The 17,434-nt window shown below is 41.5% G+C and overlaps 1 protein-coding gene across 2 annotated transcripts in view; it reads right to left on the reverse strand.

Moving 5' to 3' along the window:
* Positions 1-4,281: 4,281 nt before the first annotated feature.
* Positions 4,282-17,434, reverse strand: part of LIN54 (lin-54 DREAM MuvB core complex component) — a 29,981-nt gene continuing 16,828 nt past the window's right edge. For both annotated transcript variants that reach the window (XM_075283743.1, XM_075283742.1), the window contains 5 exons: positions 16,032-16,103; positions 14,181-14,283; positions 13,913-14,050; positions 7,375-7,577; positions 4,282-5,723 (listed from right to left, as the gene is read on the reverse strand). In XM_075283743.1, the coding sequence (XP_075139844.1) occupies positions 5,522-5,723; positions 7,375-7,577; positions 13,913-14,050; positions 14,181-14,283; positions 16,032-16,103 (718 nt within the window). In that variant the 3' untranslated portion in view covers positions 4,282-5,521. The remainder of the gene's footprint in view (positions 5,724-7,374; positions 7,578-13,912; positions 14,051-14,180; positions 14,284-16,031; positions 16,104-17,434) is intronic.

Genomic DNA, 17,434 nt, shown 5'->3' on the forward strand with positions numbered 1-17,434 from the left:
GTTTTTCACATCTGTAAATATGCCTAGAAGGGTTTATTAAGATTTTGATACCTCACACCTACCGAAGTGAGATTGAGCAAAAGTGTGCCACAGCAGATCATACACTATTTTTATAGTAAACTGCAGGAGAAGAAGGAAAAAAAAAACCAATGAAAAATGTGGAACTGAACAGTACAACATATGGAGAAATGCATCATCGGGCCGTATTCTCACACATTTTCAGGATTTTAAAAAAGCTTGTAAACAAAGAAAAAAAATATTGTTGAAAACTCCAGAAAAAAAAAAAAAAGAACACCACAAACCAAAATGCTTTGTATGTAGTGTGCTTCATCTTTCACTATAAATACTTGGATGCAAAAAAACCCAACTAAATAAAAACAAATAAAAAAAAAAAAACCACTAAAAATTCTATATGCCATGTGAAGTGTTTTGAGTGAAATCAGCCCAATTTGTGAGTGTGGCAGCCCCTTTAATTAAAAACTAGTTAAAGAGGATCTTTCATGTCCTCTGGGCACATGCGGTGTAATGCATCGCTAGAAAGCCAACAGTGCGCAGCGCACTATCAGCTTTCCCATTCTGTGCGCCCACTGAGGAGCTATCGGTGCCGCTACCATAGCTCTTCACTGTCAGAAGGGAGTTTCTGACAGTCAGTCAGGAATGGCCCTCCTCACGGTGGCATCTATTGCGCTGTACTGTGAGAGGGGGTGTTCCTTACCGCCCAGCGATGATGCTGAGGTATGCTTCCCTACTCCTGATAGTACTCGTCCATAGACTAGTTGGGGGGGGGGGGGGGGCGTTTCTCACTGCTCAGCGTCATTGCTGGGCAGTAACGAATGTCCCTTCTCACAGTACAGCGCTATAGACGCCACCGTGAGGAGGGCTGTTCCTGACTGACTGTCAGAAATGCCCTTCTATCAGTGAAGAGCTATGGTACTGGCACTGATAGCTCTTGCGGGGCACAGAACAGGAAAGCCGACAGTGCACTGAATTCAGCACACTTTCCTCTTTCTAGCAGTGTATTACACTGCATGTACCCAAGGGCGTGAAAGGTCCTCTTTAAAGGAGTTTTGCGGGAATTACATATTGATTGGTGGGTGTCCATTACACATGCTGGTGACATCCAGTTTATTCACCAGGTTGCCTGTGTGCAGCTCAGTCCCATTACAAAATACGGAGCTGTGCTTGGTATTCAGTAAAGAGGACACAGCACTCACCCAAATGCTGCGTCTCTTTAAAGAGCTGTTTATTAGCCACCCACAGGTCAGATATTGATGGCCTATTTTAAAGAAAGGTCTTCAATATTAAAATACCTAAAAAAAAAAAAAAAAAAAAAAAAAAAAACCTTTAAAGAGGAGGATCTTTCATCAGATTGGGCACAGGCAGTTCTATATACTGCTGGAAAGCCGACAGTACGCTGAATTCAGCGCACTATCGGCTTTCCCGATCTGTGCCCCGGGGTAAAGAGCTATAGGTCCCGGTACTGTAGCTCTTTACAGACAGAAGGGCGTTTCTGACAGTCATTCAGGAACGTCCTTCTCCTCAGCAGTGCCAATCGCGCTGTAGAATGTGAGCGGGGAGGAATGCCCCCTCCCTCTGCTCACAGTGCTCGTCCATAGGTGAGTATTATCAGGAGGGGAGGAGGTGTTCTTCCCCGCTCACACTGTACAGCGCGATAGGCGCTGCTGTGGAGAAGGATGTTCCTGACAGACTGTCAGGAACGCCCTTATGACTGTAAAGAGCTACGATACCGGGACCGATAGCTCTTTACCCGGGGCACAGAACGGGAAAGCCGACAGTGCGCTGAATTCAGCTTTCCAGCAGTATATAGAACTGCCTGTGGCCAATCTGATGAAAGGTCCTCTTTAAGGACTAATCTCATATTCTGGATGGCCTTTATGACACAAGACAATGAGTGAAGTTGGAGTTCTTATAAAATAAGAGACCAAGCAATGTAATAGTTGTACATTATAATAAAATTTGTCATGATCAGGGCACTCATCTGTGGAGATGCTAATCACCAGTAAATTGCTGTGACGGTTATATAATTTCCAATTATGTTTATAAATGCATTCTACATAGAGACTGAACACATACCTCAAATCTTTGGGCTTTTTACTGTTAAAAAGAAAAAAAAAAAGTCCAAGTAATAATAATTAGAGAAAATACTTGTACTAGGAAAAGCATTAGTTGCACCTTAAATTTCACAAGCCAGAAAAGTCAGTATACATAATCTACAACTGCATTTTAAAATTCACATTTTCTGCACAAGGTATAAATACACATCACAAAAAGGTGCAAAAATGGGAGTTAAGCACAGATTATGTACAACACTAAGAGATGTTGCTCTACAAAACACATACACAATGCAAAATTCCATCTGATAATCTACACACTAATTTACATTTATACATTTTCAACAAACATAGAAAACTGTCACACAAGATGGTGTGTGAAACTGGAGATCTGGCATTTTTAATTTCCCTTTAAGTTTCCAAGAAGGTGGTGCTAAGTTTATAAGCACAGAAGTAAAATACAGGTATTCAGGTTGATGGTTTTGGACTAGAAGTCATCAACAATCGATCTATAGGAAGTTTAAGCAGTTAATATCATTATAGATATATTACAAAAAAATAAAATAAGAAAAGGTATAAAAGTTGTATATCTCAAATTCATGCCAACCATTTGTACACTACAATATTGGAACTATTAGTATTCATGGTTTATTATTGTTTTGGCGCACTTCGTCATTACATTGTGTTTCTTCAATATATTAGAAGGAATATAGGATACGTCAGCTATAGAGATGAGCGAATAGTATTCAAAACTCTATAGTTTCAAATACCTCGCTCCATAGGAATGAATGGAAGCGGCCTGCGCTTAACCGCTTGGTGTTCGGCCGCTTCCATTCATTCCTATGGGAGCAAGGTATTCGAAACTAGAGTTTCAAATACTATTCTCTCATCTCTAGTCAGCTATGTTCACTGTTCTGAAACCAGCATAGTTGCCCTAATCCAATCTGAAACAATGCAGTCATTAGGGTGCCTTTACATACTGCAGTTATGGTTATAGAAATTTCTGCAACTGTTTTATTCATCTAAATGGGGCCTGAAGAATGCATGTTCATGCTGCAGAAATAACTCAAATCATATGTAGGGAAACAGGTTTTAGCCCCAGAACTTTTTGTAATAAACCTCCAACATACACTTATTTTTCTAGCAAAAGCTGAAAATCCATGCTGTGTGGAGGAACCAACCCCACCCCTAAATGAATACATTTCTTATCCGTGTTGTATTATGCAGTTTCCCAGGTGGACAATGGTAGCTGCTGGCCAAACCTGATAATCTGCAGCAAAACACAGAAATGCCAAGGATTCCCTAGGAATAGGCCAAAAAAAAACAAAAAAAAAAACATGCATGGACCGGGATAAAGGACCGCGCTTCACCAGCGCAACTCGCCCTTCTTCAAGTGCAAAGGAACTGCTGTATTGAGGAGTCAAAGTTGAGCCTGCTTGCGGCATCCACGGCAAGCAGGCTCAACTTTGACTCCTCAATACAGCAGTTCCTTTGCACCTGAAGAAGGGCGAGTTGCGCCCGAAACGCGTTGTCCTGAACTTTAATAACGAGGTTGTCTTGTAATCTGGTGAAGCGCGGTCCATGCATGTTTTGTCCACACCGTTGGTGAATAGGACCCAGCTGCTTAATCACACATAGGGAGGAACCCCCTACAATTGGTTTCCAGGCGCATACGGTAGTTGTGAATTTTTCACAACTCCACCAGGTGAGAGTTTACCAAACTATTATCACCATAACCTTATTCATACAATATTTCACCATATACAGCTCGGTGCTGTCTTGTTTTCTTATTGTCTTCAAAAAAAAAAAAAAAAAAAAAAGTCAGAGTACCTGCCCCGTTAACTACCTGGATCCTTGTAGTAAAATACAAGAGCTTTTGTCTGTAGGGACATAATTGTGAAAAAAAATGGCCACCATATCCCATATTCCTACAGCTGGAGTGGAGTTGGGGCCAGGCAGAGTCGGGAGCTCAATGCCTTGGATTGAATGCTGTGTATCAAGCCTGATAAGATTTCTCAGGCAGTGACCATGGCTGCACTAATGCCAGAAGATGGTGGAACTGCACAACCTCTCTTCTTAACTGCTCCTTAATGCGGCCATGGTCACTGCCTCAAGCCAATACCAACCGGAAAAGAAACTGCAATTTTAAGCTCTGTCCATGACGCCACCCCTGCCCTACAGCAGCACTGGTGGACATTTTTTCTGTAATCACTTTGTATAACTGTAGAAGTTGGTGCCTCCACTCAGGCAAGACTACATTTTCAGTTTTTAGCCAGCATTTGGACCAGAGATTGGTAAATGTTTCATACACAAAGAATGATGCATATTCCTTTGTACCCAATAGCAGAAATACATGCGTTACAGGCATTTTCACTCAAATAAATAAAGTAGTGACGTTATGAAAGTTCTAGTCTTGTCAGGTCCTGTATTCCAGTATATGAAAACTCTTCTACCTTACTTTACTATGGGAAACCACCTTATGGTTGTAATCCTGCAATACAAACTTTTCAAATATATTCAGACTGATGTTTTTATATATATCTTGGTATATATATGTATTTTCTACTTGCATTTGGTCAGGTCAGGTTAACATTATCCTGGCAGGAGACTGACTAGGATCCGAATTCCTCTTCCTTCTACTTTTAGCGCTGATCTCCTTTTACGGATTTTACAGCTCTCATCTTCACTACACTTGATATAAGAATAAGCACAAATAGCAGTATGAAAATGAATATAATGCATTAGAAACTGTTGATAGCAGATACCAGACTTAAATACAAAAGCCCTCCATGTGTTCCTCCATATATCTAATGTATATAGATACACTGTGTACCGCATACCACTCCTTGCGCCTTTGCCATGGGTTTGGTAATATTACAAAACACAGCAAGCTTTATTAACTTCACTGTTATCTTGCCCCCCATTGAAACACAACATTTTTCTTACCTCCTCCACCTTTCATCAGATTGGATTTTACAATAAATGTCCACTATTACATTGTTGAAGCATTCACATGAGCACAACAGTCCACACAACATTTTCAACTGACCACTCCATACCGAGAAAAAACAATTCTGTCTATTATAAGACAAACAGTGATCGAAAATAATCCAAAATATACTCAATTAGATTAGGGGAACGTGACAAGGAAACAAAATGAGAACACTTCTGGATTCCCCAGTGGGGCATTGTCATCTGTACAAGGTCTAAGAGAGGAATAAGTCAATGGCAAGAGTTAAAAGTATTGTTTTTCATAAAATCTATTCTGATGCTATGTATACTTATAGGTCACAGTCAAATCAGGAGCATTAGAATTCTGGATCATCCGTGAATTGGGGGCAGAAGCTTCAGTATTTTGTGGCAGTGATTTCCATGTACTCGTTGAAAAGCTCTCTCTCCAGTTCATAGCCACAAACACTGGTAACTTATGCAGTCCATATGCCTCATGTTCAGCAACTCATAGGACAAGGGTCACCTTTTGCTTTTCCTGCAGAATTAATTACCCTCATTAAGCAACGGCCAAATTCCTCTAAGATCATCCGCTCTGTGGCAGCTTTGGACTTTGAGAGCTTTTCTCCTTCTTCAGCCTGGGCTAGTAGACATGCACATGTGGCCTCAGCGACTTCCTTTGTGACAAACGTGAATGGTAGCCTTAAAGGATGCAAAAGTCTTTGTTAGCAAAGCATTTTAAAAAGCCTAGCAATATTTATCAATTAAGTACTGAATCATCCAACTACTAGCTTTTGATGGCGGACAGTGCAGGTTTACAGCAAAGTCTTTTGGTGTCACTGTAGTAGAGTACTTCATTAAACACTGATGATCTAAGATGTAACAGCTTAGAGTCTTAAAGGAGCTTCCTGCTGTACAGTCAGGATTGAGGAAAAGTCTAATCATGGCTGTGAAACCTTTGATCAGCCATTACCACTTCTATCTGGTCACTGGGGAGGACCGGTCTCCAGTGAGCCTTGGACAAGTAGGAAAAACTTAGAGATTCCTGGTCTTCCTGTTCAGCAATCCAGCCATTAAGACTGATCTTACACGACGGTATTGAATGATCGGCAACATAGACTCCGCAGATGTCCGTGTCCTGCCGCACTCGCCCATAGAGTTCTATGGGCGAGTCCGTGCAGTGCCGCAATTCACGACCATTATGGACATGTGCTATAAATTGCGGACCACAGTTGCGGCCCAGCCACACCACGGATAAAATATCTGGTGGTGTAAGAGGCCACATTGAATATAATGTGTCTGCAAATGGTCCACAATTGAAAACTTACATTACGGCCGTGTAAGACCAGCCTAAGACCCACTAGACTTGGTCTAACAGCAGCCTGAATCATAAAGACTCCAAGCATAATGCATTAGCATAAAGAAGTATGGGGGAAATTTATGAAGACTGGCATTTTCCACAATGGTCTTTATATCTCCTGTGCACACTACCTCTTAAATCAGGCATAAAACTAGCATAAATGATCATAAATCTTACAGGATCAGAGTCCACATCAACACTACACATTCCTTTTCAGGAGAGTTGTGAGAGAAGCTTAAAGGGATCCTACCTTTCAAATCCTTTTTTTTTTTTTTTTTCTAACACGTCGGAATAGCCTTTTGTTGTCGTCTCCGCGCCGCCGTTTGCCTAAAATCCCGTTTTTTGTCGGTATGTAAATGCATTCTTTCGCAGCACTGGGGGCGGGCCCCAGCACTCAAACAGCATTGGAGGTGGCTATTCCGACATGTTAGTTAGAAAAAAAAAAAAAAGGGTTTGAACGATAGGATCCCTTTAACAACGCCACTTGAAACTAAAAGGGTGTTTAAAAAGTCGCAAACTGGAGGTTTCTGAATTTTCATGCCACAAGTATAAAACAGTAAACCCTTAAAGGGATATTCACATTTTCACTATTTATGCGTAATGCATACATCACTCTGCATTTCACTTTACTCTGTGGGTTTTATTTGCATCATGTGGATGAGTTTTAGATCTCCACCCACAATAGTGCTACTGTAGATTGCTCCCTGTGTGTCTGCAAGCCTTAACTGGCCGCCATACACAAGATATTTATCTGTACACCATTGGCAGATCCAGCTTATCTCAATAGCATCTGTAGCTAATGTGTGTTTGATCACCACAGACATCAGATTCTTCAACACATTTCAACAAATTTAGCTGGATCTAGCCAAAGGTCTGCATATAAATATCTCTTATCTTATGTGTCTCATCTTAATCACCTGCAAAGAGACAATGAGGCAAAGACGAAAGATTAAAAAAAAATGAATTAGTGTAAACAGACAAAAAGTCACTTACTTTCCTCCTCCACTTGTAAGTGATGGTGCTGGTCTTGTGAGCAAATCAGAGATCTGAGAAGACAACTTCGTTTTGGCTGCAGTTTGCTGTTGTACTCTCACTTCTGCAGCATCAGCCAAGTGCATTAGAGTCTTGCGTTCTGGACTCTCCTCAAAATTTTTGCACCCTATGCACTTGCATATTGATGAGCACATAATTTTAGCCTGTGAGGGAAATTTGCATAAAATGAAAAATAAATGTATAGCTATAAGGATTTATTTAGACCTCCTTATTATGGCTTTGTGTATGAGCCATATATTTACATTTATAAAACAAGGAACAGATTACTGCAAGATAACAGAAATTCCCATGACAGCAGAAGGCCCTAGTTACAGTGAAAAACTATACAATAAAAAAAAAATAGATATATGTATTCCCAGGGGTCTTTTATGAACTTATGTTACAAATCAAACTACATACACAAACTGAAAGAATAAAATCCAAATCAATGAAAAAAACTCTCCGTAGCTGCCACTTTTTGCTACACATGTTCATAATAAAATGACCAGAACATATTGTTTCTAATCTTTTCACTTTTTATAACATTTACCCCAAATAAAAAAAAAAAAAAATGTTTTGTTTTCAAAGTAAAATCCTTTTTTATGTTTTATTCACTGAAGGACGCATCACCATGTGTTATAAACCTGGCCACTAGGAGGCTGACACTAGGAATAACAAAAGATGTCAGTTCTGTCTCAGGGCTATACCCTCTCCATATGGAACCAAACGCCACCAACATGTCCTGAACCCGAAAAACCAAAACTGACCGGGGCAGGAACAGCAAGAAAAAAGGATGAGATCTGTGTCCCCCAATTAATACAACAAGAAAATGATTTAATGGAGAGTACAAGCATCCATTTTTCATTGGGAGAGACAGCACCGTGTGATGTCCTAAAACATTCTCAGAGAGTGGGAATTACATAGCCATATGAGCAACCGAGCACACTGCCACTTGCAGAACCTTACAATGTAAGCTGGCATCAGCAGAGGCCTTTGAATGGATCTGGAATAACTTGGTGAAAGTGTGGACAGAGGCCCAGGTGGCAGCCTTGCAGAGTTGGTCTGCAGAAACCTGATGCCAAACAGCCCAGGCAGCTTGGACAGCTCTTGTGGAACGAGCAGTGACCCTTAAGCCGATAGACCACCCTGATATCAGATCAAATCCACCTAGAGAAGGAAGCAGACAAGTCCTTGCAAGGAGCCTCAAGGAGAACAAACAAGGTGACTGAACAACAGGAAGGGGTTTGTGAGAGTGCAGTCAAGAAAGCACTCACATAGGTGCTTGGGGTCTGGGCAGAAAGACAGTAAGATTATGTCCTCATTAATGTGGAAAGAAGAAAGCACCTTATGCAGGAAAGACTGTGGGACTGTTCTCCACAAAGACAACCTTGTCTTTGTGGAGAACAAGAAAAAGAGGCTTCTGGGACAAAGCAACCAATTTGGAGACCTTGCATATGGAAGGAACGCCCACCAGGAAAGCAACACTGCAGAACAGAAGTGGAAGAGAGATCTCGTGCAAAGCCTCGAAGGGGAGAGCCTGAAGTGCCTCAAGGATGAGTTTGAGGTCCCAAGGTTCCACAGGAGGATGTAAGAAGGAGAATAACGTTCCACTCCCCACAGCAATGTCTACCCTGAGGCCACAGTCTTCCTAAAAAAGAATGGAAAGGACAGACATCTGCCCTTTGAGAGAAGAAAGTCCAGTCCACACCGGAATAGATAAAGGCCAGGATTCTAGGAAGGAAAAAGGGGAGTGAATAGAACTCATTACTCTTGCACCACTGCAGGCAAGACTTCCACATGCGATCACAGATCTTACTGTGATGCCTCAGGACCTTGGCTTCAACAGCCATGCAGCTGAGGTAAGGTGGGGTTGAACAGTGGCCCTTGAGAAAGGAGGTTGTCCTGCAGAGGCCAAGAAGCGTCTGCCAGAAGAACCATGAGATCCATGTACCAGGCCCTCTGGAGTGACCAGGTTAGCTGGAACACCCTCAGTCTTGAGTTTCTTGAAAACCTAAGGGAGAAGAGGAGGAAACAGGTAACCAAGGATGAATTCAGACCAAGGGAACACAAGAGTGGCGGTGTTGGCCCGAGGATCCAGGGACCTGGCCATGTAGTGAGGGAGCTTGTGGTTCAAGCTGGAGACGAAGAAGTTTATGTCCGGTGTGCCCCATTGGGAGCAAACTGGAGAAAGATCTGCTGGTGACATGACCACTCGCCCGGGTCAAGCTTTCCTCAGCATAGGTAGTCAACCTCCCAATTGTCCACGCCTAGAACGTGGACCGCAGACAGAGCCAGAACACGATACTCCACCCGAAGAAGAGAGCCCCCTGATAGTTCAAGTAGTAGACTACGTTAGCATTGTCAGTCTAGTGTCTAGCCGGACAACCTTGGAGGTCCAATGAGACAGGGCAAGGAAGACGGCTCAGTTCCAACAGGATGATTTGGAGGGATGACTCTGACTTGAACCACAGGCCCTGAATGGTCAACCCACTGAAGACTGCTACTCAACCGGAAAGACTGGAATCACCTGACAATGGAGGGGGATAAAGGACTTCCCCTGGGGAGGAGAGCCACCAGAAAAGCAAACACGGAGAGGCAGAAGGATTAGACTGTCTAGGCTGGATGGAGGAGAATTGTCCCAGCGGCTAGAATCACAGTTTGGCCTCGAAGGTCACAGGTGCCCAGAACCAGCATACAGAGAGTAAGCAAACACAGAGAGTTCCTCTGAAAGTAGGATCCTGGATTCCGGGAGAAGAATCTTACCCTGGTGAGCTCAAGAGTTCCATGCACTGGGAAAGTATGAAACAAGACCTTTGCTCGTTGGCGAGCCAGCTGATTCGGCGAAGGAGGTCCAAGGTGATTCATAAACTGGTCAGATTGTCCAACTTGGAAGGAACTTTCGCCAGGAGGTCGTCCAAGTATGGAGTCATGGTGACTCCTCTGGACCAGAGGATAGCCATGAAGGAAGCCATCACCTTGATAAATACCCATGGGGCAAAAAAAAAAAAAAAAAAAAAATTGAAAATGACGTAAACCCACTACGAAATGAAGAAAGCGCTAATGGTACAGTGTGATAAGAATATGGAGGTAAGGTGGCCTCCATAGTTGCCACCACCGACCGTAGGAACTCCAGGCAGGACTTGCGGACACAGATAAACTATTTGAGCCCCTTTAGGTCTAGGATGAGTCCAAAGGGAATCATCCTTCTTAGGAACAATTAACAGGTTGGAGTAAAAACGCTGGAAACGCCCTAAAGCAGGAATGGGGAAAATGATGTAGAGTAGAGATGGCCTAGAGAAAGGCAGTTACTAGAGAAGGGAAAAAGGCAAGGTGGATGGGAAAAAAAAATCTTCTGAGAGGAAGGGAGGAGAACTTGATGGAATAGCCAGTTGACACCACCTCTCAGACCCAGGAGACGTTGACGCTGGCAAGCAGTCCCCCACAAGTGGTGCCCCGAGTGGAGGAAGAAGAAGTTCACGCATAAGAGGGATTGCAAAAACATCTGGAGGACTTGGTGCAGGACTGCCAGGCAGGCTTGGCCTTCAAGGAGTGTTTCTTAGAATGGGAGTCTTAGAAAGACTACCCTCTGGTGCGAGAGGTGGAGCAACGAAAGGAGCGAAAATGCAGAGAGCGACTGGAGGAGGATAGAATGCCGCTGAGGAAGGAGGGAGCTTTTTCCACTGATAGTTTCAGAGATGAGCTTCTCTAAGATGAGCTCTTGCCAAAAAGCCTTCCCTGTTTGTTCCAAGAGAAGGGAAGAGCCACGACCTCCTTTTTAGAGGTGGATTCAGCATTCCAAAATTGGATCCAAACGGTACAGTGGATTTCCATCGTGTTGGCAGCTGCCTTGTCAAAACTACGATCCACAGAGACATCACAGAGGTACTTGTAAGCATTCAAGATTTAGGAGCCAAGCAGCTGGTTATCCAGGAGGGGAGGTCCATTGGAGAGGTCCTTCTGAAGCTGTTTGGCCCAAGAAATGCAAACCTTGCTAACCCAAAATGCAGCAAAGGAAGGCCGAAGGGAGGAGCCAGCGTCATGAAGGACACCTTGGAGAGGGAGTCAAACTTCTTGTCTGAGGGATCAATGAAGGAGGTGGAGTGCGCCAAAGGCAGAATGGTTGCCTGGAATAGCCTAGCTATCAAAGAGTCGACCACGGGAGGCTCAGTTCACTTGGAGACACACTGGTTTGTAAAAAGGAAACAACATCTTTCTTAGTGGAAGGCAGGGGATAGTCTTGGTAAATCCACTCTTCTTATAGATTAAGATATGGTCCAACGCCCTGTGGTTGGGAAAGGATCCGGGAAGGGCAGCGACTGTAGCAGAAGAAGATGTCCTCTTGGGAAGTAGAATCAAGGTTCTTTGAAATATTGAGGGTATCTATGACTGCATGGCTGAGCTTGGAGCAGCGGATACGGATGTGGCTAGTTGAGGCTTTGAGTCAGAAGTGTCTGCAGGAGAAGCAGACCGAGCTGAGGTAGACAAGGTTCTTCGAGTCATGAGCTGTGATCCAATCCATGGAATGCCCACAGGAAGGGGAGCGGGATAATGACCTGTTGGAGGATTTCCTGGTTCCCATTCCTCATTCTGGGAATAGGAGTGAGGAGAGCACTCCAAATGAGCAGCAATCTGGGAAGGTAGACGATCCAGGGACTCCACCACAGACTGGTTAAGTCTGGTAAGGTCACCTATGCCCCAAGTAAGGGAAGCCGCTTAGTGCAGTAGAAGGTCTGCCGGAAAGGGGCCAGGAGAATGCTGTGGAGGCTTAGGTGTATGGCAATGAGAGAAGATGGGCTCAGACTGGTGGCAACTTTTTACAGCGGATGCACGTATAAAACGTGGCGGCACTGGAGGGGACCAAGGGGTGGATTGGCTCTTCACTGGAGGACATGGTGGAAGGGAATAACCCAAGAAGGATAGCCTACCAGACCACTGAGAGAATGTCCAATAACAGACTGCTGCAGGAGGCTACATAGAGAAGATTCCCAGATGCTGTGTCCCCCAAGAAAAGAAGGAACAGAAAAAAGCTTTCTGAGAAAAAGAACAGGACCTCCCACAAAAGTTTTCCTGCGTCCACGGGATTGGAAGAGAACTCCTCTGGGCCACTGAGAAGGCTAGTAAGAGTCTTGGGAAACCAGGATGCCCAGGGAGGAGATGGGCCTAGATGTAGCCTAATCCAAGGTGAAGCAACTTCAGGTACTTGTCGATCTGCCATTTTTGGGTGCTGCAGGGTCATCCATTTGGTGAGCTTCCACATGATATTGGGCTCAATGGCATTCCAGCTGCAGATGCAGCAGTGAGGACTAGGTGAACAGTGAGGCATTCTTTGACAAGGTGCAGTGCCTACATGGGAGTGTGACTAGAGGGGCATACTTGCCAAAGACGCCCCCATACACCCGGAAATAAAAAAAAATTAAATTAAAGATGGAAATCAGAAGACATGATGCAGGTCTGCTTGCTGTGGACACTTGGCTAAAACTGGCTAGCATAGCATCTGTGGAGAGGATATAGCCCAAAGACAGAACCGACATCCTTGTGACAGCCTGATAGTCGCCAGTTCTATAGCCAATGATGCTGTGTCCCCAATGAAAAAAACTAAACGTCCAGTATTATGCAGCACTTTATGTGCCAAAAAAATTATGCACAAATGTTTTGGATAGCCCATCAAAAAAAAAAAAAAAAAAAAAAACTTCCACAAAAATGGCAAAATTGGTTAAATTTGCTAAGCACAACAAAGCAGGAAACAAATATCTGAATGGCGCAGCAAACACATATGACTAAACTAAGAGCTTTGCTTTAGTTTCTGGTTTACTAGTAATTAGACACTCATTGGGGACAGCAATTAGTAACAATCCGTGTACTAGGGAAATATACATACTGTATATACTAGAGTATAAGCCTACCCAAATATAAGCCTAGCCCCTAATTGTACCACAAAAAAACTGGGAAAACTTGTTGACTCGAGTATAAGCCAAGGGGGGGAAAATGCAGCAGCTACTGGAAAATTTCAAAAATTAAAATGGTCGGAGATTTTGGGTGCAGTAGTTGCTGAGTGCTGGGGAAGGGGAGGGGGTGTTTTGGTTGTCTGTCTGCCCCTTCCCTGAGCTTGAGAACTGAGATTTTTTTTTACCCCACTTGGAATTCTGCAGTGCTCCTATTAACCCCTTCCTGATGGAACAGGAGCACTGCAGATACCCTATATTCAGTAGACCAGGCACTCTCAGACACAGGGATACCTAATGTGTATGTGTTTCACAGTAATTTTCTACTTTTATATGTATTCTAGGGAAAGGAAGGATTTAGAACTTTTATTTATTTTAAAGCTTCTTTTTTTCCCCACTATTTCATGGGAGATTCTATACATTACTATTGCAGCTTTTTTTTTTTTTTTTTTGCTTCACATATGGTATATTTATAGCTAGAAAAAGTACAACATCTAAATTCACAGAAGAAAATTATAAACAAATATTTATATAACATTTTTTTTTTTCATCTTTACCTCATAGCATTCACAGTAGTTCTTTAAGCATCCAGACCGTTTGCAATTGCAGCCTTTACTGTGTCGCCTGTCAGATTCTCCCTCTTTTCCTTTACCAATTTTTGGTTTAAATGCTTCTGGATTTCTGTCTAAGCAAGCCTAAAAACCAGAAAAAAAAAAAGCAAAGAAAAAATATATAATATGAAAGAAAATAGGTTTTTTTGTGAGACATTTGTTTTAGTGTCTAATTCAATGATGCCTGGAAGCTTATAGATTTCATTTTTCTAACCTTAATAGCTTTTTGCCGTTCATTTTCATGATCCAGATTGTTGTAACAGTTAGTACAATTGCAGTTGTTGCAAAATTCTCCATTGGCAAAGCAGTCACAATATCTGAAAATAATAGAAGGAGGTAAATAACCAGACTCCCATGTAAAAGTGTAAACGTAAAAGGGCAACTTGGCCATAGCCCAATCTTGCCACACATTTTTCAACATATGATGGCTTTTTTTTTGTGGAATTAATGGTAATTCATAATAGTTTAATTAATTAATTAAATATTAAAATATTCCGTACAATGTACTGGGAAACTGGAACAAAAAAAAAAAAAAAAAAAAAAAAAGGAGAGAGGGGTTAGTGAGGAAGTTACATAACAGAAGCTGAATCAAGTAAATGCAGGAGATATCAAAGACACCAAGAAATCATTCAAAACCTGGCTAAAGGTATATGGGTGAACTTATTGACCCATTAATAGCACTAACAGTTTGCTAGAAAAATTGCTAGAAAACCCCTTTAACAAAATTACAATACTTGGAAAAAGAAAAAGACCAAGACTTCACTAGGTTTCCGGCCATTATGGTAATAAAACATCATCCGATCTATCTTTTTGGGAGTTAGAGCCCCTGAAAGGTTACTGACAATTTTGAGAGAGGAATATGTAAAACAGTGGAGATACAAAGCTTTGGCGCCTACTCAGCTTTTGATTTGGCGCCATGTTTCAAGGCCTGACGTACTTCTGATAATAGGGAGAGATTGAAATTGTTGTAGAATCTCCACAGGGACATAATATTTATGTTCACATGAACGTTCCTGATTTGCCTTGTGGATTTTTCAAAGAAATCCGAGACTGCCATTACTTCAAAATTAAAGTCTATAAAAATTAGTTTGTTGTGATTTTTCAAGCAATCATCAGCTGAAATCGGCCAAACGGCTATTCTCAATGGCCAGAGGAAGACTTCTATCTGCTAAAAAACTGATCATTCATGTTGGAATATAATAGTGTAAATCATTTGCCATTTGTGCAGACTCTGAACATTTCTTTATTATCTCACAATTAACTGCAGCATCATGGCTGACTTCAATCATGTGTGTATGGCCAGCTTAAAGGGCTTTTGTCAGATTAGTCATAAACCTAATCAAAGTACCTTGTAGAAGCGATTCTACAGTTTCCAAACATGTCTCTATTATTCAGCTTTGGAGACTAAATTTCATGTAGCTCAATATTTTATTCATATGCTAATGTGGAAAAAAACTGAAGCTAAAGCCCAGGCAGCTAAGACACACTCCAAAACAATTCCCCTATTATTTTCATATGAATAAACACTGATTTACATGAAAAAGAATCTCTAAAGCTGAACAACAGAGGTATATTTGGAAACTGTAGAATCACCACTACAAATTACTGGGATTAAGTTTATAGCTGCTGACCGACCCCTTTAAACAGCTGCTTACTGTTGTGGATGTGCCAGTGGATCCACCCATAGATTATCTCCTTTTTAACTCAGTGGGGCTAATCCCCAGCTTTTCTGTGTATAATCCTTGGAAATAACGAACACGTGATGAAAACCTGCAGCTCATTCACCATTTCGCCCATATTTTCTAATGCTGTACATGAATAGGGCACAAAATACCCAATTAACTTGCATTAGCTACAAATACTGAATCTGTATGTAAATCATGACACAACCATGAACAAGTCAATATTGCCTAAAGAGCCACAAAAATAGCTCCTTATAAAAACTAACCCAATCTATGGCAATGCCAACAAGCACTTTTACAATAGCTACATAACTTGTCCACGTAGTATAAACTAGTTCAAGGTACTGTAATGACTACACATTGACATTGATCTATGTACTTACAGTTTCAAGCAAAGTGACTTTGTGCAGTTGCATGGCTTTCTTGGGCGACTTGTTGTTTCAGAAGGCATTATGCTAAAATGACAAATTTATATTCCTTTTAATATTACAAACAAATAACAGAAATTACCCAACAAAAAATAAAAGTGTCAATATTGAAATAAAATACCGAGATTTTATTTTTCTTTCTTAATAGACTTACTCCTAGTGGTCAGTTTACACATTTAAAGGGAACCTGCAAGGTGGTTTTCCAACCCCAAACTGGTCATACAGTCATCATGCTAAATCCTACCCTGCAAGACTAGGTAAAGCTGCTCCTCGCCACCTGACTGGGTAAGGTAAATTTGCATAAGGTTTTTTAAAGCTTATAACTTGACTTTTCAGCAACAGAAAGCTTAGAGACTGTCAATAGTAAAGGTTGTTACTTGAAGGTGGGACCCAGTTTAGTTGGGAAAAACCATCTGATATCTTCCATTTAAAAGCAGAATACATTTTACTTACTATGAGTTACCTATTTAACTTAAAGGGGTTTAAAAAAAAAACAAAAAAAAAAAAACATATGGGTTGGTCATAACGAAACTAACTTTGGATAACTATAAACATTCTTTACTATACTCCAACAATACTGTATATCCCAATCTAGTTGCACTGGAAGTGTATGAATCACTAGATCCCTGGGTGTTACTATTTTACTAGTCTCTGACTGATCACTGCTGACTGTGTACAACACTGTAGGGACACACTACAATAGTAAGGGCTAATGTGCAGTTGTCAATTTATTAATGCATTTCCAGGTAGAATGACAAAAGAGCAGAATGGCAAGTTGAAGAAAAATGGCACAAAAGATGCCTCAAGATTATTAACAAGAGGAAATAAATATTTACTCTATATATTTAGGGCTAGTGTTGAGCTTTGTCCTGATTGTATGGGCCTGTATTCACATTACACTTTGCTATACTTCATGGTATATGTAAGATGCTATGTATGTACATTTTATATAGTTTACAGTATAGGAATGTATGTAGTTGTGGGATTTTTCTATTAGAAGCAATACACTATACAGACGTGTAACCTATTCAGGGCCCTTTGTTTTGTATGGGTGGTATGTGTGTACATTTGTTATTGCTTTTTGTTACCTGGTTAGAATAAAGAGGATTATTCCTGTTTTATATTTTGCATCCCGTGCTTTGTTTTTTGGTGAGTACTGTATAAATTGTGCGCGGGCTTATTGTGAAATAAATAAGCCCAATTGTATATTCTGGTGTAAAGCAAAATGAAAGTTGATCTGTTTTTCCATTGTATCAATTTTGATAACCCTCACATAACAAATTTATTTAAAGTGAACACATTCAATGCAATCCAGTATGCAAACAGCATGTTATATGGCAGGAGAAGCTGAGCAGATT

Source organism: Leptodactylus fuscus, chromosome 1 (assembly GCF_031893055.1).
Source record: "Leptodactylus fuscus isolate aLepFus1 chromosome 1, aLepFus1.hap2, whole genome shotgun sequence".
Lineage (NCBI taxonomy): Eukaryota > Metazoa > Chordata > Amphibia > Anura > Leptodactylidae > Leptodactylus > Leptodactylus fuscus.